A 23460-nucleotide genomic window follows, 5' to 3' on the forward strand; every position below is an offset into this window, starting at 1 on the left:
CAGAAATCTTCACTAAACCCACGGACACACATGCATACCTTCTACCCACATCATGCCATCCCAAACACACATTCCACAGTATACCATATAGCCAGGCCCTCAGAGTGAGACGCATCTGCTCTAACCCAGAAGACGAATCGCATCATCTCGAAGAACTTCGCAGCCATTTCGTAAGACGCAAATACGACCCACAAACCGTAGATGATGCCATAACAAGAGCAAAACAAAAACCCAGACCTGAACTCCTCACCTACCACAAACGTAGAAAAACACAAAGACCAATCTTCACAGTCACGTACAACAGAGCCACGGAAAAAATTCCACGCATCATCCAACAGCACCTCTCAACACTACAGTCGTCATCATCACTTCAGAAAACTTTCCCCGAACCCCCTCTCATCTCATACCGCCGACCGAGATCACTCCGTGATATCTTAGTTAATGCAAAAGACCCGAAAACACAAACACACCACCAACACACAGACATCCACCCTCGCTCTGGCTTCTACAAATGCAAATCAAACAAATGCATCCTACACAAACACATTACAGAAACAAACTCATTCACAAGTACCACCACAAATCGCACATACCCCATCACAGACTACATCGATTGCAAATCAACCTGGGTCATCTATCTACTGACATGTACACTCTGCAAGAAGCAATACATTGGCAAAACAGAAACCACACTCTACACACGACTCAACAACACTCGCTCAGAAATACGAACATTCAACACACAATCAAAACACCTCCCATACACAAGGCACTTCAACCTCCCAGAACACAGCCTGAACTGTTTACAAATCACTGCCATTGAACTAATCAAGAAGAAGACCCGCCCTGTGATTCTAAATCGTGAATCCTACTGGATAGCCACACTAAAAACATTACAGCCAAATGGCATCAATGTTGATCCTTAACCAGCAGACCATTAACTGCACATGCGCAACAATGTGATGCGCATATGCAACCATACACCAACCCACACATACACACACACACGAACAGACACACTCAACCCACACAGACACCGCCGCAAGCCTTTATATCCGCCATTAATAAGGTAAATCCTTTTTTTATTATGTGAACCGTTCATATTCTGTACCTTATGTAATATTCTGTTATATGTTATAATACAACTGTATGTATATGAATAGTTGTGGTATATCAGTATTATTTACCTCATTATACGATAGCCAGAAGATGACGCGTGGCTGTTGTACTGTATTATACAGCCACTTACGTCTTGCAATGCTGCCACATGCTGTATTATCGTCGACAACATAAAAATGTCTAGTTTGATATTATTACAGTCGTCTGTCACACAACACATAAGATGAGGATACTGAATTGGTGTTTTTGTTATATACCTTCACCTCAATTAATAACACGAGTGTGATATGAAATGTATTCAATAATATGCAATTGATTACGTATATGATTATTGGAATATGTTATACACAGCTGTAATTACGGATTGATTGATTACACAGTCATTACAGACTCACGCCAGTTAGATTTATATTAGTATACATATATGAATATATATTTATTAGTGTAGCCATACGAGTGAGTCATTTTTGTATCGTTACAGCCCTGATGAAGGTCCGTTTGGGACCGAAAGCTCGGCGGCAATAAACAGACACGTTGACCTAGCTACGTCCACCTGGCTCTTCTTTTCACACTGAATGCAAATAATGAAGGCCACACACTGGTACTGTAAATGGTCGATACCCCTTCTCACACTCTATGTATTGATAACGGTCATCGGCCTGTATCCGGGAGTCACACTCCAGTGGATCCAGTCCAGTGAGGACGGCAGTGCAACGTCCGGGACCAGAACATCTAGGTCCCCACAAAAGGATACGACAATGGCTCACTACAACACAATAAGAAGAAATTTGGCAACTCTCAACCATCTACACGCACAGCAAGACTACCTATTTGAATGTAAAGAAAGAGACATCATTCCTAAAGGCCTACTCCTGAGGAAATCATGCGCGCTCAACTGCGATGATGACACAACCAGCGAATGGCGGACTACACTTTGGCTTGCATCTCGCCAGCTTCTAGACATCGTCTCCTCAGAAATCACGCGGAAAATAACAAGCACTCAATCGAACATAGAAACGGCCAAAGCTGAACTCTTTCAAAATACAACCCCGAGAGTTTACCATGAAACACTGAACTCAATCCATGGGAAATTAGCAAAGCAAAACCACGAAGAAAAGAAACAGAAAGAACGTAAACTGAAACGGGATGAAAAATTGTGTGAGGAAATCAGGGCGTCAATCAAACGCAACCAGAACTGTGGTCCACCGGACAGTCTACCTGCCAGCTCCTCTAAGCCAACACAGCCCCGGAACAAACAGAGAAATAGGCGATACAACAAGAGAGCATACACGAAAAGAAGAAGAATCAGTAATCCAAGCAATACAACTGACTCCAACAATAATGAAACAAGTAGAGAAGGAGAAGAATTGGGAAATGTAATGGTGCCAATTGTCAACCTTTCTGACCATGTACTTAGCCCTGAAGAGGTCAGTCTCCTTTCAAAAGGTCTTACCTTCTGCCCAACCCCTCCCAGTATTGATTATTTGCAAGTAAACACAGACTTTCTTAACTTTGAAAGACAAATGAAATTGAAAGTGTTTTTCAGTGAAAATGATCGACCCCAAGATGAATCGGCTCTTGACCCCACGGCCTCATTAGCAGCCACCACTGAAAATGTTGACAATTCCATTGTGTCAGAGACACAACGACGGTTCCGCCCCCAAAGCAAGTGGAACCCACCTGTTCACAATGCACATTTAGAGGTCTTTTTGGAAAACGTCAAGTGTGACATCGACAATATGGTGCAGAGATACAATAACCGCACTGACAACCTCTCCCAACCAGAGAGACAGGCACTACAAAGCCTATGCAAAAATAGGGACATTGTAATCAAACCGGCGGACAAAGGCTCATCAACTGTCATAATGTCAACCACTGACTATATCGCTGAAGGCGAACGACAACTATCAGATAACAACACCTACACACTACTAGACAAAGACCCCACACAAACTTATCTAGAACAAGTAAAGGAAGCCATTGAACCACTAGAAATTGATCCCAAGGTCAAGAGGGTACTGACCCCACCACACCCAACCTGCCCTAACATTTATTTCTTACCCAAGATTCATAAAGAGAACAACCCTGGGAGACCGATCGTATCCGGATGCGCATGCCCAACTGTAGAAATTTCCAGACTCATCGATGTACACTTACGACCGCTTGTTCAAAAATTGCCCTCTTTCATTCAAGACACAACACACTTCTTACAACACATACAGGAAATAAACACCAAACATGCCCCATTTTCACCACGTAGCATCCTAGTATCAGCCGACGTGTGTAGTTTGTACACAAACATACCTCACAATGAGGGTATCCTAGCAACAAAACGCGCACTGGACAACCGCATCAATCCACATCCCCCGACTGACCAACTCTTGCGCCTTTTAGAGCTTGTACTTAACCTCAACTACTTTCAGTTTCAAGGCAAAGTATACAAGCAAACTCATGGGACTGCCATGGGGACCCCCTGCGCTCCTTCATATGCAAATCTGTTCATGGATGACTTAGAGCAGAAACTGATCTTCTCGAAAACCAACACCACAAGCATCTTGTCAGGCAGTTGGAAACGCTTCATTGACGACATCCAATTCATATGGCTAGGATCACCACGCACACTGTCAAACTTCCAACTGTCCTTAAATGAAGCGCACCCCACTATCAAATTCACATTTCAGTCATCCGACACTGAAATCACCTTCCTTGACACATACCTCCTACTCTACAATGGCACCCTAAACACAGAAATCTTCACTAAACCCACGGACACACATGCATACCTTCTACCCACATCATGCCATCCCAAACACACATTCCACAGTATACCATATAGCCAGGCCCTCAGAGTGAGACGCATCTGCTCTAACCCAGAAGACGAATCGCATCATCTCGAAGAACTTCGCAGCCATTTCGTAAGACGCAAATACGACCCACAAACCGTAGATGATGCCATAACAAGAGCAAAACAAAAACCCAGACCTGAACTCCTCACCTACCACAAACGTAGAAAAACACAAAGACCAATCTTCACAGTCACGTACAACAGAGCCACGGAAAAAATTCCACGCATCATCCAACAGCACCTCTCAACACTACAGTCGTCATCATCACTTCAGAAAACTTTCCCCGAACCCCCTCTCATCTCATACCGCCGACCGAGATCACTCCGTGATATCTTAGTTAATGCAAAAGACCCGAAAACACAAACACACCACCAACACACAGACATCCACCCTCGCTCTGGCTTCTACAAATGCAAATCAAACAAATGCATCCTACACAAACACATTACAGAAACAAACTCATTCACAAGTACCACCACAAATCGCACATACCCCATCACAGACTACATCGATTGCAAATCAACCTGGGTCATCTATCTACTGACATGTACACTCTGCAAGAAGCAATACATTGGCAAAACAGAAACCACACTCTACACACGACTCAACAACACTCGCTCAGAAATACGAACATTCAACACACAATCAAAACACCTCCCATACACAAGGCACTTCAACCTCCCAGAACACAGCCTGAACTGTTTACAAATCACTGCCATTGAACTAATCAAGAAGAAGACCCGCCCTGTGATTCTAAATCGTGAATCCTACTGGATAGCCACACTAAAAACATTACAGCCAAATGGCATCAATGTTGATCCTTAACCAGCAGACCATTAACTGCACATGCGCAACAATGTGATGCGCATATGCAACCATACACCAACCCACACATACACACACACACGAACAGACACACTCAACCCACACAGACACCGCCGCAAGCCTTTATATCCGCCATTAATAAGGTAAATCCTTTTTTTATTATGTGAACCGTTCATATTCTGTACCTTATGTAATATTCTGTTATATGTTATAATACAACTGTATGTATATGAATAGTTGTGGTATATCAGTATTATTTACCTCATTATACGATAGCCAGAAGATGACGCGTGGCTGTTGTACTGTATTATACAGCCACTTACGTCTTGCAATGCTGCCACATGCTGTATTATCGTCGACAACATAAAAATGTCTAGTTTGATATTATTACAGTCGTCTGTCACACAACACATAAGATGAGGATACTGAATTGGTGTTTTTGTTATATACCTTCACCTCAATTAATAACACGAGTGTGATATGAAATGTATTCAATAATATGCAATTGATTATGTATATGATTATTGGAATATGTTATACACAGCTGTAATTACGGATTGATTGATTACACAGTCATTACAGACTCACGCCAGTTAGATTTATATTAGTATACATATATGAATATATATTTATTAGTGTAGCCATACGAGTGAGTCATTTTTGTATCGTTACAGCCCTGATGAAGGTCCGTTTGGGACCGAAAGCTCGGCGGCAATAAACAGACACGTTGACCTAGCTACGTCCACCTGGCTCTTCTTTTCACACTGAATGCAAATAATGAAGGCCACACACTGGTACTGTAAATGGTCGATACCCCTTCTCACACTCTATATATATATATATATATATATATATATATATATATATATATATATATATATATATATATATATATATATATATATATATATATATATATATATATATATATATATATGTATAATATACATACATATATTCATTATTCTATTCATCTATTTTAGTATCATTTTTGAATGACAATGTGATGGAGCTTGCGAGCTGGTCCACTTTTTTTTTTTTCACAGGTATAAAACCTATAATGTGAGATACAAGTACACTGTACCATGCTGTGGCAGTGAAGGTACACACCTTGATATGATGTCTGGTAGACCGGTGTTAGGCAGCTTACTCACAACGGTTTGCGCTATACTTTCTGTTAAGTAAAGGAACAAAGAAAAATTCAACAGTTGTAATAATGAACAACAACGAACAACAACAACAACACAGAGACACTGAACAGATAGTGCATGACTCATAGAAACGTGTCGAACTTCTTTCATAATACATGTATTAGGACAACGGTATGTTAGCTGAGATTCTTTTCTCACATTACATTTACGTGGAGATTTAGGGTCCTACGTCGGATAGTCACGGTATCGTTTTCATCACTTCATTGGAACTGAAAATAGACGTCTTGATTATTCATTCATAGACTGCAGATCACCAGATTAATATACACGCTCATTCGTTTTGGGATCTTTATCACTGGATCGCATTATCACTGACGAGCTAATCGTTCAAAATATCAATGAAACTAAAGTGGTTTAGTCGCGCCAAAAGTACCCCGTTACCGAAGATCTGGGGAACACGCATTTAGTCCCTCCGACCCCGGAGTGAGGTGGGGAGGTGGTCAGAAGTATGGGAGAGAGAAAACAATAACGGAGTTACGGAGACCGCTATCACAGCAAAGTTTGTCTTGGCTGAGGCCCCATGCAACAAACGATCAACAGAAAGATATAATACTTTGATATAATACACTTACATATCAGCGGTCCCTGATAATTTCCTGTGTATTATTTTGTGTTATGCATACATCATGTTCAAATGGTGTACTGTAATCGCTGTATCATTGAATTTATGTGAGAGTAGAGTGGAAACATAATGTGTGAGAGTAGAAATACTATATATACAGTCAAACCTGCCTCAGCGTCCACCTGTCTATAGCGTCCACCTGCCCTGTATGGCTACTACAAAATCCCCCCCCCCCCGAGAAAACCCTTTAGAAGACATTAGCGGCCACCTGTGGGTGGCCGCTATCCAGGTTTGTGTGTAATTGTGTGACTGTGCAAGAGAGTGCAAGTTCTTACCAGCTCCCTTAAATCCGAACGGCAAGGGGAAATTTTTCGATATTTGGCTCTCTATACTCTCGGGGGTGGCGAAGGGGGGCAGGTTGGGATTGAACTTCTCCCCAAATAGATTGTCAAGGCGTTGGCGTGTCTTCCCCTTGGTGCACGAAGGTCTTTCTATGACTGGTGCTGCGTCAGCCTTGTCTTGCCTGAACAAATAATACACAAACAATATTTAAAGCATCGAAAAGTGGCATTAGAAATAACTAAATATAAAGCGACAGAATGTGACGATATCTATGTTCTTCTCAATGTAATAGTGAACAGTGGTGTCCTACTACATCAGATAGAGACAGGGATTGACTCCAATTCGCATGCTTTCTATTCAGTTGACTGACCGAGCTTAAACTAAAGACAAAGGGGCTTTGTTCTCTTAGATCAGATTATTCAACATATAGTTTGGATGATCTAGCGAAAGAGCCTTTCCTCGGCTCACACGTGTGATCAATGGGATTGGGGCATATTTTAGGCAGTCTTTTAGTTGCCTAGATTATGTCGCCACCTACCGTTCGGGCGCTTAATTCTACGTATAGTCTAGTCCCATGCAACGTGACGGGGATTACTAGCAGGAAACGGAAACAAGTGTGTGCAGCTCAAGAAGTGGAACACATATTATTTCGTGTTGAAATAGAACATCCCACTAAAATGCAATCATCAGCTTTAAATCACGTGATAAAACAACTAACTATACATACAGCATTCATGAGAGATATCGACTGTAAATGATATCGACGATCGAGAAGATCGAGAGATCGAGAGCGAGATCCTAAATAATATTGTTCGTGCAAAAATATTAATTTGCTATAACGAAGATGTTCATCATCCCATCCCCTTTTTTACCTCTTTCCTCTAACAGATTCATCGACGACATTACCGCGGTTATCTATCAAATTCTACCCTTATCAAAATATCCTAAGATTAAAAAGTACCTTTATATATATTTCTCTCTCTCTGACGCCATCAAACAAAATAGTTATGTTAAACGGGACTCGAAATTAGCGGTGGCCCGGTGGTCCGTGGCCCAGGGCCACTAATAATGATGTCGGGCCATCAAGTTTCCTAACAGCTTACCTGTTGATGGCCCGATCGGGCAAATAACATTCAAAATGGATTGTTATGTTTCCTCTTATGTTGACTCATCAAAATCTAATATTAATAGATTTGTTTTCTTTTTTGTGTGTGTTGCCTGAACGGGTCACCCGAGAAAAAATGTCAGTGTCGAGCCCCATGTAATGGATGTGAAAATGGAGAAGACATGCACAACAGTATCATTCTTTGATTTAAAGTTCCCCAAAGTTTATTTTACACCCACAGAAACAGATTTTTACAGATATTAACATCTCAAAACAGCTGGCTTTTATACAAGGAAAGAAAGAGAGAAATGGGGAATAAACAAAATATCGATACTTTCTTCATGCTTCCATAATTGTTACATTCATAAATTTCACTGAATGTCGTTATTGTCATCTTTAATTGAGTACAAAATCACGGGGTAGTAAGCAATTATCTTAAGATAACGACATGTGAACAACCTCAAACGTCACCACACCTTGAGATATCTATTTCTGCCGGTTTGGGGATGGCTGGGGTCGGCTTGCTGTCGCTATTATTCCGAGATGTTTCGGCCGAGTGGACTACGTTCATCTCTGACGGTTTCTCTACTGCGATAGCGTCCTGACCTTGCAGGTTTGTTCTGTCCGACTTTGAAGTACTGCTGCAAAGAGAGAACAGAATGAGAACGAGTAGATTACAAGCTGTATGCTGATCACGTGAAAATTCTGTTATCAACAGGCACCACAGCTGTTACGAATATGACCCCCACAAGCGTTGCGATAAACTATTCACGGCACTAATAGCTTCAACCATGTGAATATAAAGATTGATTTGTTTCAGGCATATCGTTCGATTTCTGCATTGTAATTCACGACACAACTGCGTCTGTCATTATACAGGGCCGACACATATTCTATATTACCGGGTGGTAAAGAAAGAAAAAATAAATAAAAAGAAGAAGTAGAAAAGAGTAACCTGCCCACATGCGTTTTTAAGATTGATTTTTATATTGTAATTATTTTCGCTGGTCACGACACTCATAGCCGCTCTCCTTGATAATTCCATACCTGTGAATTTTGGGACCTATACAGTTTTACAGACTAGCTCGTTACTATGCGGGCCCTATCATTATTTCTGTTACTTCTTTGAGACGCCTTCTATACCATTATGACCCTTAACATAATGTGTTCAGTGTGTTCTTTATTTGCTACAATCAAGACACATGCATACTTGCAAGTATACATTTTGTATTCTTACCTGTTGTATGAATGTGATGAAATTGTTATTTGCTTTGAGAAACAATGGAAATTAATGGAACTGAACTGAACATCCGATATGACACAATACGGTTATCAAAAACAAGCAAACAAACAAACAAACAACTAATAAACCATCGTATCCTTGTCAAATCTCGTGACGAAGTCTTGTCATCAGTTAAACTGATAATTCGAGGCAATGCTGAATTCACCCTCAGCATCAATGTCTCCATAAATTGGATCAAATTACAGATCCTGTCACGCTCTGCGCTATTTTGTGCCATAGTTATTATCAAAGTGGATTCATCGCATAAAATCAAATGCGTGGATTCGTGTCTTTTTACAATACTAGTATAGCCTCCTGAGCGCGCATGCACTCACACGCACACACGCACACACATTACAAGACATCTCTAAAGATCGTATGTACAAATGATCTAGAAATAGACAATGGAAGACTAATTGGAGGTGGGTTCTATCATCATTATTCTCTAACCCATACCAATCCAGTGACCGATCTATTTTTTTGCCATAAAAAGGTTGACCCAGTGACAATTCTCTCTCTAACTTGACTGATACGCAAATAAAACACATACACACACATAAACTAAAGCAACAACAACAAAAAAAGGTCTTCACATGTTGCTTTTTTTTTTGGGGGGGGGGGGGTGGGAGATGCCACTTCTCTTCCCAAATCGGCTGACAAGGAGAGAAAAAAAGGTCTTCTCTATTTTTAATGTCAATGCCAAATCGGAGTGATGCCGTTTTTCTATGCTCATCACACTTTCACTTGGCAGCCCATGGGGGGGGGGGGGGGGGGGGGGGGGGAGGGGGATGGTCAATTATGAGGGTATGACAGAAAACAGATGAAATGACCACAAAACATCCTGCATGGTAACCGCATCTATTCAGTCTTTTCACGAACTTGCTTCTCTGGAAGCCCCGTAATAACTAGGAAGCATTTTCCCCCTGTTATTTCATTTCTTGGATGACTCTCTAGACTCATTTTCATGATTTCATGATTTTGGCATTGACTACTAAATTCACAGACACACACACACACAAAATATGAAAATGATGGACTGTTGCCATGCCATTAATGTTGTCATGTTTCAGATGGTAGTTTTGCCAAGATTATTAAAACCCGATGCGCAGAGATCACGACAGAGGAAAAAGTAACACTTTTGAGTTCACACGTAACTGCCATTTCTTTAAAAAGAACGTTTATGAAAGAGTGACAGCTAAGAAACAGGAAACAGTTACTCAGCCCAAGCATTGTCATTGCCAAGTAGAGATAAAGGGGAAAGAAGTATATTCAAATAATGTCTTAAGTTTCTGTTTGTTTCAGTTATTTTGTGGAGCACAGCTTCTCTTCTCCTTCAGTTTTCTTGCTTGACAGTGACACGCAAAGGACAATTTCATTACACTTCTTGTCTCTATTAACACAACACGGTGCTAAAAAACAACACTCTTTTTGGTCTTGATCAATGGCTGCACCAATCAGCCAACAGAACCGATGTTTACTCTTTCCTAACACATACACTATCCACAGTCACACACATACACATGCACATATCCTTTTGAGAAACTCAACAAATGCTATAGAAGTGGATAAACTTCATTCAGTTGTTATTGTTTCCGTGTTCTTGTGCTGGTATGTTTCGTCTCCACATTCTACAAGAAAGAGTCCTGACGGGTATGCTCCCACAGACAGGAAATGACAGTCTCAACAAACATAGATTAGATACATATGATGATGATGATAACAATAATAATAAATATTAGCACTTGCTACAGATTCTTGATTTCATAGACATTTTATACAGAGAAGTACCTATAATGAGTGAATGAACAGAAAAACACCCAAACTTTACGTTACCCAGAATTAATGGTCTTCCACTTTTTCTTGCACCTGACTCGCCTTTCATAAAATTTCACTTAGCTAATCGGTAGGACACGTCCGATGAAAAATGAAAACAAACAAAACAAGGCTAGCCTCTGGAACTGAACCTAGAATTCCTATTGCTATTAGTATTTGACAACATGGAGATGTGCCTCCAGCTGGGGCCCGTTGCATAAAAGTTACAATTATGGTAACTTTGCCATCCAATGGTAACTTCCATGGTAACAATACTCAACAGCCAATCAAGATCAAGAATTTCATGGAAGTTACCATTGGATTGTAAAGTTACCATAATTGTAACATTTATGCAACGGGCCCCAGCAGTTTTAAGTTAATCGTATATTATACTGGTAGTTATATATTATATTATATCATATTTTATTATATTATATATAATATAATATAATATTATATTACATAATATTATATTATATTATATATAATATAATATAATATAATATAATATAATATAATATAATATAATATAATATAATATTATATTATATTATATTATATTATATTATATTATATTATATTATATTATATTATATTATATTATATTATATTATATTATATTACATTGCATTACATTATATTACATCATATTATATTTGCTGGAAATAAATGTCATTGAACCGGAAACCTAAAACACCAGCAAACTTAGACTTGTATCAGCGCCAGAAAAGATATCCACACCAATAAAGTCCATTTACCTTTTACTGGTCTAACATCACTCCACCGCTGACAACCGTCAGAACATGATATAAACGGGACACACATACCCGCATTTGATCTACGCCCATTCAGTTGCGTTGGGCATTTAATATTCAAACATTCAATTTCTATAGCTAATACCATTTTGAGCTTTAAAATAAGAATGCAAAAGTGATTTTGATTGTCATTTTTGTTTAGTTTGTCTGCAAAGTGTATACACTGATGATCTGCAATTGGATAAAGAGTATGTCTGTAAAATTGCCTGGTTGAGAAAAAAATGCGTGTTCACCATCATACAAGTTGTACCATGAATATCCTGACAAAGACAAGACGACCGAAAACTCTAGTAAATAAATGATCAGAGAGAACATTATCTTGACGACGTGCACCTAACTTCTTCTTCTGCCCTTATGTATAAATAAGATATAAATAAATACATACTATAATAGTCATAGTCATAATCATACCCACTATTATTTTTATAATTATAAAGGCAAATGCACAGGCACATGCATAAACTTCATCCTTACATTCTGTCGCTAAATTTGGTTTGATATTCGGATTGAATAATCAAGAGCTGGCTTTGATATAGTTTAACCTTTCTCACAATAGAAAAGAAATGCAGATTTTTGGTGAATGTCTTTCATTTACAAAGCAAAAAAGAAAAAAATGTATGTGATCATAACTTACACTAATAGAAGCTTAATTCAGCCGTAAGACGTAATTGCTTGGTCACAAAATTGCTTTACTTTATTGTAAGAAACCCATGTTTTTGTTTTTGTTTTTTTTTTGTTTTTGTTTTTTCGGAACGTGATTCTTTTTTTTTTCTTCGAAGGACATGCTGGGGATTGATTTAGTTTGAATTTGTACATTAATGTTTCATCATAATCAAGACTGCACTTTTCACGCCCCGCCCGTGTTTGATGACGTCTAAACATGATCGTTAATGTTACTCGATATGTATTATAATACTACACTGCACTACACTATTTATCTGATCGCGATTTTTTTCCTTGCGCTTTTTTTATAGCTCTCAACTGTTTCACTAGTACTTTGTCGAGACTTTGAGGCAGCCTATAGGGACATGTCGTTGTGACTGGCTGTGTCTTATTTGTTTAACCCTTCAGTCCGGATAAACAGACGGGATTTCGATCACCAACTATAGGTCTGCATCAGTATAGGCCTACTCTATTAGCTATAGTTTCGAGTGGTTCAAGAGTGCGAAGTATATGCAAAGTGGCAATGTTGTGTGCATATTGTGTCGGTTGTACGTTCGATATAATTATGTTATGTCTAGGTGCATCTTTGAGTCTGTTATGTTGTGTTTAATAATCAAGTATGTTGCATGTCGTGTATAATGTCTGTGCTGTGTTTGAATATGTGTGAATCATCACATGTGCGTTATGTTGTGTGTGTTCCCTGTGTGTGTGTGTGTATGTGTGTGTGTGCAGGGAGGTGGGCCCCGGTGTGTGTGAGTGTGTGTGTGTGTGTGTGTGTGTGTGCGTTGCGTTACTGAAGTAAAGTCTAACCTGTCACAAGCGGCCACCCAAAGGAAGACGAAACGTCTCGAGTGGCCGTTATAGAAATGTGGCCGCTATAGACGGGTTCTCCAGACATTTCGTGAGTATCACATAGGCCTACATTAAATGAGCAAGGAGAGCTGCGGACCGGGTTTGGAGAAGGGGGGGGGGGGGGGGGGGGTGTCAAGGGTCAATGGGGGTTGGGGGTTGGGAAGATCTAATCGGGGGATTTTTTAAGTAGCCGTATACGGCAGGTGGCCGCTGAGAAAGGTTTTACGGTATATTCACATTATGAAAGTGCTGTGTTTGTTTATGTGTGAATCAGTGTGTGGTGCGGTTGTGTTTAACTGTGAGTGTGTTAAATATGATTGTTGTGTGCGTGTGTTTGTTTGTTTGTTTTTTTTTTTGTTAAATATGTTGTGTGCGTGTGTTTTTTGCGTGTCTGAGTTTGTAGGTGTCCATGTAGCTTGCTTTGATCGTCTATCGTATGAGTATAATCTGATTACCTTTCATTAGGGAATATAATTAGGGAATGTGATATAATTTGTTAAATTTTCATGATAAGTGACGAAGCTGCTGCGAACTGCCAAAGAAAAAGGTGCAGGCGCGCGAACTGAAACGTGGTTTTTCGATTCTGTGCACATTCGATCTGGACAAGTCTAGATAGCTGACAACGTGTCTGTGTACAATTTGCTAATCATTCCCATGAAAATTACTGATAGTGGGTTATTTTGCACACGGGCACACAGTAGAATTTTTTTCGTCCTGGATAAATAACGATACCGGGGTAATTATTACCGACCTTGTACTCACAGTGCATGTCCATGGCGGACACGCACAGTGAAATTTGTTACTGTACAAACAAATACACGCTCACTATAGATATCAATATTTCCAGACGTGTGTGTTCATGGGTGGCGAAAGAGACAGACATACTACGACACTTCACTATGCGGTTTTGCGTAAACACACACACACACGCACACACACACACACACACACACGAATCATAATATAAAGGGCCTATACACAATATGTAATGAGATCGTTAGTGCACTAGTCTTCGAACCTGTAAGAATAGTAAATTAGATTAATCTGCACACAAGACATCAGACTGCCCCTCCCCACCCCGATAATAATAATAATAATAATAATAATAATAATGATAATAATAATAATGATAACGATAATAATAATAAGAATAACAATAAAAACCAACCAAAAAAACACAGACACATACACACATAAACACTCTTCCACTATACACCACTCGTAATGTTTGTCAAATCAAATCAAATCAAATTGAATCAAACCTGACATTAGGTAGCCGTCCAAACATTGTTTTCCTCATGAACATAAAGTCCTCTGTAGCTTCCGGTAGCGGGGCAACGCCTGCGACAGATAACAAGAAAACAATTAACGATTCATAAAAAAATCCACCAAATAAATAAATAAATGTATGTAAGCATCAGTGACAACAAAACCGAACCCATGTTTGAAAAGAATTTAATAAATAAATAAATCAATTAAACAAAATTAACCGAATTGATGAAAGAACAACAACAATAAAATGACTTAAAATAGTAAAATACAATAAATTAATAAAAGGATGTATAAATAAACATACTTCAAGAAACAAATAGTTCAAAAACGAGTAGATGTTGTATACATGCACGCTTACTTATACATGGTATACAAACGTACAAAATACATAATTAACATTTGAATGAAAAGAAAAAATTAAGTTGATGCACAATGTTAAATTTTTACTATTACAATCTCATGCATAAGCCTCATTCTTTCTTTTTTTTCACCGTGGTTAATTAAATTCAAACTTTATTTTCACCTTTTTTTTTTTCAACAGAATGTACAAAGAAATATGAAAAATCTGACGTCCGTGTCAGGGATAACAACATGTTCATGTCTGTATGATCAGTACAAAAAAGAGACATGTAACACAAGTATTTATACACTCTGCGACGGAAATGTCAGCAACACAGTGATTTTTTTCCATTATTATTATTTTACTACATCAGGATATTCCAAAATCATGGATGAGCAGCTGTACGGTATAAGTTTAGGAACTGATTAATAAAATTCCTAAAATAAGTATAGGTATAGTATAGTATATCCTTTTCCCCTACTTTTTGTAATGTAATATAGAACGTTGAATTATAGAGACAATAAATATCTTGTCGGGGAAAAAAACTCAAATATCAAGCAAAACAAGCAATTCTCCGTCTCTCAGTGTTCATCCATACCCTTCAGTAAGTCCCTTTCCCCATAGACAAGCAACCTTTGTCATAACCTGCTACAGTCAGCTGTTAAGAATATTGTACATCTTCTGGTCAACTCCCGCTTGTGCTGTAACATCTGGTCATAAATTATACAGTGTATAAGTCCCTAGCGAAACTTTTGGAAGGGATCACCACGAAGTACAAGGTACAAGCTATTGTTCAATCAACGTCTAGAAATAACCCTATAGCGACGTGTGTTGGAAGAAGTTGATAAAGCGATGCATTGCTAACTACTGGAAACATGAGCTGCAAAAACAAACTAGTAATTATTTATGACATGATAATGAAAACAGTCAATTTCGTAGCAATTACGTACAGAGTACTTCCATTATTAAAGTGACTAGTAATTTTCAGTTGTGTACTCGACAGTTGCTATTCTGTCCTTCCTTCACAAGTATTCTTCTTGTACCTTGCTCAATGTGAAATTATGTGAATTCTCGTCCTGTCCTTTGTTGAACTGAATACATGGGGGAGATTTGAATTTCAATATGAACCAAAAAGGAACTAAAAACAAAGAAGGAAACGATCAAACTTACGTAAGTCGACTAATGGTCGGTCGCGCTCATTTGTGTCCACCGAGGGAACGAGTCTTGGCGTGCTTGGGTGAAATGACGTCCACGATGCTAACAGGAAGGTCGTTCCCAACAACATAGCAACGATCGCCGCGCGGTTGCAGTTTGGCTTCGAACACGCCATCGTCGTCTGAAGGTTCGGACCTGTGGTCGTAATCACACCCTCAGGGAAACGCACCGAACGAACTCGTCGTTGACAGACGGCCGGGCGTGGCGGGACGGAGAATCATTCTGCAAACATAAATTATGATCCATCAAAGAATTAAAAGTTATAATAATGACCACAACACGATAATTGTTCAGATTGTATGGAAGAAAGCACTGTCTGCACATAGTATCATTTTGTATAGGCACAACCCCACATGCTCTGATAACAGATACAATAGTTTGCAAATGAAAACCATGTCACTCTCTCTCGGAAAGGGCGATGCAAGGACTCAAAGAACAAATTACATTGACCGAAACGTATACTTTATGAAAGTAAGGCACCAAAATATATCTTTTTGTTTCACCCGTGTGTGCTCGTGTTGTTGTTATTGTTTGTTTGTTTTTGTTGGTTTGTTTTGTCAGCCTTATCCTATCCATATGCCTAATAACTTCCTTACCGCGGTCAATGCCACCAATGTGCAGCGAGCGATATTCGGCTTCCGTGAATAACCTGGTTCATCATCCTGGTTTTCATCAGAACCCTCTGATGAAGCTCGTGGTATAATTCACCTTTTCTCATTTTCGTACACCCAGCTATGACATCAGATAATAAAATGTCTGCCACAATCCTCAACATTAACAAGTTGTAACCGAGTACATACGGGTATTTTTTACACGTTATCTGATAAAATGAGTACAGTACCATGTCACGATTTGCACACACAAGAAAAAGACGCATATATACAGCATAATTATATGGTATACTGTATACGTCATCGCCTGCACAGAGCTCTTTTATCTATATAATGGCGGTATAGCATCTGATGTTAGGTCACCTTGGCTCGTAAGGATTCACGTTACGCAGCCAAGTGGTGACTCAATTCTGTTTCCTCGTCATTCAGTCACACACACACACACACACACACACACACACATATATATATATATATATATATATATTCCACAATTCCACAATTAGTCGCTCTCATCTGCATGAACCGTGAGAGAAATATACCAATATCTCCATGGCATAATTAGAAGCTCCTATCGTTTCTCACATCGGTATACTGCACTTTTAAAAGTCCCGACCGAACTCGATCGGTGATGCAGACGATTTGGCGAATGCCCGACGGAGCAAAACAAATCGATGGCGGAAGCTCCAAGTCCATCATAATATATTACGTGATTATTGGATTGAAAACATTACAGGCATCATGCTCATGTGCTTTATCTTATTACCCCCATAATTGACAAACAATAATCATAGCTTATTTCGGCTATGACAATGATTGCCGTCGTGGCTTGTTGGGATTTTTTATTTACAGCGGCATAATGTTGCGATGTAGGCCTATATATTTATGTAAATACAAATATCGGAACGGGATGCGTGATAATCTTTCATCGTACTTGATATATGCCTTTAAATGTCTGTTTATTCGTTGGGTATATGAGTTCGCTCTCATTCTCTCCCCTCTCTCTCTCTGAAACAGACTGTCACTTCGCACAGTTTTCCTTGAATGGATAAACTGATACATCTCAACTCTCCAGTCGATTCGTTGTTGGACTATGGGCAAAGCGGAAATAGAAGCTTCCGCCAATCAATGTCAAACCCACGCGGTCAACATCACAGTGTAAAAGTTTTTGACAATTCGAGTCAGCGCTTCAGAGCCCTCTCTTACCCATTAACGACTGTACAGGGAGTATAGTAGCTTCCCTTTCATGGCCATCATCATGCTCAACAACCCCCTCTCCCTCTCCCGTCCCGTCCCGTCCCGATCCCCTCCCCATCCCTATCCCCGCTCCGTTTCGTTTTCTCGGAAGAATATTGCTAAGTTCTAATTCCTTCGTATATTTCACCCTCCTCCGTATCATGCTGAAGCCGTGCTTGAATGAAACATTTATTTATGGTAAATGTTGTCTTCTCTAGTTTGACTCGATCCGTTTTCCCAGTTTTCGCATTCTTTTGTATTGCATTCCCGTTATCTTAAATCGTGCGTATCCTTCCTCTCTTATTCTTTTGACTAGCACATTATTTCCGATTATATGGGATTGTTGTTTGTTTGCTTATTCATTCCCGTCACAATCAATCAAACTTAAATAAAAAATAATACAATGTTTAAAGCGGCTGGATAAGCCTCACTCAGTAAATATTGCCATCATGGCTTACTGTTTTTCAGGAGGGTCCAGTTACATTTACAAATCATTTACTGCATAAAACTACTTATTAATATACAATTACACACGAACAAATAAAAAACGCCCTCCCCCACCCCATCCTAACATAAAAAACCCAGTATAATTAACTTTGATTAAGCTCAAGCCCTGCATATAGCATTATACCTGTCTATAATCTGTCACCTTTTATACGCCGTGTACTTAATACTCTGTTACCTTTTTACTCTGTTTATATAATCTAATAAATATAGAATACAAATGAAATCGATTAGCCAGTAAGACCCAATGACGAATGAATGTGCTCTTTAATATACCTTTGGAATACATAGAAAAGTTGTTTCCTTTTTCACATTAAAAGGAATCACATTAAAGTGAAAGCTCCCTCTATAAGAAATCATTCGCTCACAATAATTAGTCCTTGGTGTTGAAATCTTTATGTTATAATCAGATCGCGAGGAATATTTGTCCTCTTTGACTTGAAAAAATAAGGCGGTGCCAATCCATTCAGCGATTAAGAAACTAATTGAAGAAGATGCCTTCTTCTCCTCGAGACAAGGGAATCCCACTTAAGATCATTTTTTTTTGTTCAAGCTCTGATTGTCTTGTGAATTTCCCAGCGCATTATCTTACCTACTTGTGGCAACGTTGTTATCAAATCAAAAAATTAAACAATACATATTATTCACATGAAACATATACGTCTCACATCTCCAAAATGAAGGGATCACTTTTGTCATACAAGAGGTGCTAAAAGTAATTGAGTGAAAATTCACCAATTAATTCTACTCTAAAACAACACTAATTTCACAAAAAGGAGTGCCGTTAATTCTTTTGTATGAATTAAAATTTTCATCTTAATACAGTCTTTTTCTTCCTCATCTATCATTCATCTTCTTCGCCTTCTCTTCTTCTCATTACTCCCTCTTTCTTCTCCTTCTGAACATCCCCTTAATCGTCCCTCTCTCTCCTCCTCCTCCTTTTTTTCTTTTTTTTTCAGTCTGCACTTTACAATTTATTTAATTGAAAACTTTGTCTCGCCAGTGGGGATGTTATTTTGAAAACATATGTGGCTGGCAGCACACCCACATTAACTTTATACGTACTTCCTTCGCAGGATATAGCCAGCACTTGGGAACGCCGCTACAATGTACAAAGTTTATTGATGCAATAGCTCGTGCAGTCCAATGTATAGCAACTTCATTAGTTATTGTGTGTATGTATGTGTATGTGCGTATGTATGTATGAAGGGCCTAAGTATTATGTAAGTTTATTATAGGTCCTATGCATATATCTATATATATATGTATATGTGTATATTTAATTATATATATATATATATATATATATATATATAGTTATATAGTTATATGTAATAATACAACAATGAAATGATATTTATGTATTATTTCACATGATTATATATTTCTAATGCGAAATTTTGTTTATATTTTCATGACTCGTGAATAATATGTTCGATATTGTTATATTTATTTTCTGTTATGTACAAGTGGAGAAATAAAACTTACTGAAACTCAAACTGAAATATGTATGTAGACCTATTATATACATTATATTATCATGAACAGTCAGTGAAACGTCTCCCACTTTAATCTAGACAGTGTGAAGAAGAGTCATTAATTACCAATGTCAAGTTGGAGCCAAACAACAAAGGCAATAATGTCCAGTCCATTGAAACTTCATGTTTATGTAGGGCCTATATTATGATTGTATATGACACTACATATATATATATATATATATATATATATATATATATATATATATATATAATATGGATATACATGTATATAATTCCTGGATCCGCCCCTGTTACTTGGCATTGTTCGACACAATGATAATCTCATGACAGCGTAAGCAGACGCGAGACTCGGGGACTTTTGATTAATTAGGGCCCAACATGTTTATCATAACATTAAATGTACTAGTACTTGTGCACGTAATATTGAACACAGATTCAGGCATCGAGGGAACTAAAGCAGCGCATTTATTGGCATGAAACTAATATTTTTGTTCAAGTTCTAGTTTCAACGGACCGCTAACACAGAGCAAAACCATGCCTTACACGCTCTCTTTCACAAGCGCGTGTGGAGTGTACGCATGTCGATTATGCTGGTGTATTCAATATGAGGCGTATCGCGTTGGTATAGTATATGAATGTCAATGTCGAACGCACTGCCAACATTGCATTATATCTGAAATTTGAAGAAAAGACCGTAAACATACACCCAATCGCAATGACAATGAGCATATTGTAACATACCTCACTCAGTTATGATATGCTGCATATGGATGACATGACAGATATACAGATGTAAGTCCTGGTAAGGGCCGTACCAATGTGAACGACACAGGAACCAAACACGGCGTATTATGCGATGCATATAATATATGATGCAAATCTACCACAGTACCATAAATTTCCAATACCGCACACAGGACAAAGCCGGATGCATCGCTGAAAACACAAAATGTATGCTCTTTGTCCTTATTCAGAACGGGCAACACGCTACATCACAGCGACTATAAACGAACTGGCATATTAGTTGATGATAGGGTCTGCGTTTACTTAGCATGTCGTTCACTTGCGATCTCGTGCTCGTCGCTGGGCATTGGGGTAGTCGACAGAAGTGAGATCATCGCATCAGCTGGAAATGGATAACGGTTGGGTCATACGACGGGTCACCGCACTGCTGAGGTCGGGTCGTCGTGTAGACGCGTCTGAGCGGGGCGCAGCATTTAGTTGAGTAGGCCTACACACACACACACACACACACACACACACACACACACACACACACACACACACACACACACACACACTTTTTTGGTTTTGTCAATCTTTTATTTTTTCTTTCTTTTTTTCATATGAACAATGATAAATAGATTAGTTCATTGCAAAATAATACAAATTTCATTATGACAACATAAAATCTACATTGTCAATATTACGAATGAAAAAGCAAGAATTTTGTATAAAAAAGGGATAAAGAAAGAAGACAAGCACACACACACACACACACACAGAGTCTCTCTTATTTCATTTCATTTATTCATTCCATTTTCTACAAAACTTCATCACAGTATAACATTTGCAAAGTTATACGAAATCCTGCAACTTATTTTATATAATAGAGGGAAATACTGCATACACGTACTGTGATTTTACAGTATCACAGAAAGCTTGTTAGAAATGGAGGGGACTGCTGAAAAAGTCGGCCTTTAATACGTGCAGTCTCCTCATGAACAATGACTAATTACTGAACTAACAAACGCAGTTACTAAGGCAGATTGCCCAGAGAAGAAAAAAGACAACAAAAAAGAGACAAAACAAAAACAAAACACATTCCCACAACCACACGCACAAACATAGAGAGAGGCGGCTCTCTTGTAAACTAACCCTCTATCTATATCGCTCATAAAATGCATCTATCTATCTATCTATCTATCTATCTATCTATATATCTATGATCTATGTCTTTAAACAATATCTATCTATATATATATATATATATATATATATATATATATATATATATATATATTATAAAGGGCTACAAAGAAAGAGAGAAAGAGACATACAGAGATGTCTATATCCAACTGTTTATCTATCCATCTGTCAGTAGGTATGTCTTTCCCTTCATTCATCTATCTTTGCTTTCACCTTCCTTGGGCTGTTTCATTAAGCTCTAATATTATAAAATCAATCCGAAGTTCAAGTCAACTTATTTTTAGGGACAATTTTATGATCAGTTAGTCCTCGGAAGTTAAGAACTGTTTCACTATGATAAGCAATTTGGGAACAATATCTTGCGTCCACCTTGCCGCTTTCTAGAATACATCTTGAATGTCTAATCGTACTATGTTTCATTCCTCACGAGGTCTGCGTCCTGTTCATTAAAACACGGAGAGTATATCGAGCTGAACAATGAGTTTAAAAAAAATATAGGGACGGATACAGATCAGATCTAGATGGGAAAGAAATACATAGACATTCAAGATGTAATCTAAAACGTGGCGGCGGGGGGGGGGGGGGGGGCGGGGGCAAGATATTGTTCCCGAATATTTTAGTGAAACAGTTCCTTGATATACTTCTGAGGACTGACTGATAATGAGATTGTCTCTAACCTCAACTGAGTTGAACTTAGGATTGATGTTTAGGAGCTGTGGCACAGCTCCCTGATCTGAATCTGGCCAAATCTTGGGTTCATTGTTTGGTTCGATGTAGTTTCCATGTTAGTAAAACAGGACCCTCGAGAAAATGTTAGTCGCATAGCTGTTGCTCGATCAACTTCTCCTTGTCATCAAGTACTCATGAACGTTGCTATGACTTCCAAGGTTTTGTTTAAGTTTTGCTCTACTTTTTGGTTTTGTTTTGTGTGGGAAGATGAAATAAGCTCAGGGCTTTGCGACCATGAGCCTGTCTACGGAAACAGCATTGTTTACCATTTGGAGATGAAACAAAAACCCAGCTAAAACGTGAGTTTGGGATAGAAGCAACCGATGTAAAAATGCTAAAATCAGCATAATCAGCGCTAAGTATTGTTAAATATACAAAAGAACAATAGTTATGATAAAATCGTTTCTAGAATAAACCGTCTACACTTATGGTTTATAGATAGAAATATTGTGATATCCCCTTGCATTTTAGGCTTTAATGCGAAATCTTTAAAGGGATGGTACAGTATTGGTGGAGATGAGAATTGGGCTTTTAACTTTTTGCAAGATACCAAGAAAACACTTATGATATAGTACAGAGCATACCATTTTAAGAGGAATTCAAAGTTTATTTGATGAAAATCGGGTTGGGATGACTGAAACATCCAAAAACAAAGTAAAACAAAGCGATCGTAATGAAGTGTGGGTCC

The 23460-nt window shown here is 38.5% G+C and overlaps 1 protein-coding gene across 2 annotated transcripts in view; it reads right to left on the reverse strand.

Moving 5' to 3' along the window:
• The window catches only part of LOC139738463 (lactosylceramide alpha-2,3-sialyltransferase-like), a 48636-nt gene that overhangs the window by 18757 nt on the left and 6419 nt on the right, over positions 1-23460 (reverse strand). Inside the window, exons 1-6 of one of the 2 annotated variants that reach the window (XM_071649088.1) lie at positions 20856-21011; positions 16217-16483; positions 14697-14775; positions 8487-8651; positions 6899-7086; positions 5901-5964 (exon numbers count right to left, since the gene is read on the reverse strand). In XM_071649088.1, coding sequence (XP_071505189.1) covers positions 5901-5964; positions 6899-7086; positions 8487-8651; positions 14697-14775; positions 16217-16376 — 656 coding nt within the window. In that variant the 5' untranslated portion in view covers positions 16377-16483; positions 20856-21011. Of the gene's footprint in view, positions 1-5900; positions 5965-6898; positions 7087-8486; positions 8652-14696; positions 14776-16216; positions 16484-20855; positions 21012-23460 lie in introns of those variants that run through there. The other variant, XM_071649087.1, reaches the window with a different exon arrangement.

The sequence above is a fragment of the Diadema antillarum genome, unplaced genomic scaffold (genome assembly GCF_040938485.1).
Source record: "Diadema antillarum isolate AM-2024a unplaced genomic scaffold, OU_Dant_1.0 seq00000744_RagTag, whole genome shotgun sequence".
Classification (NCBI taxonomy): domain Eukaryota; kingdom Metazoa; phylum Echinodermata; class Echinoidea; order Diadematoida; family Diadematidae; genus Diadema; species Diadema antillarum.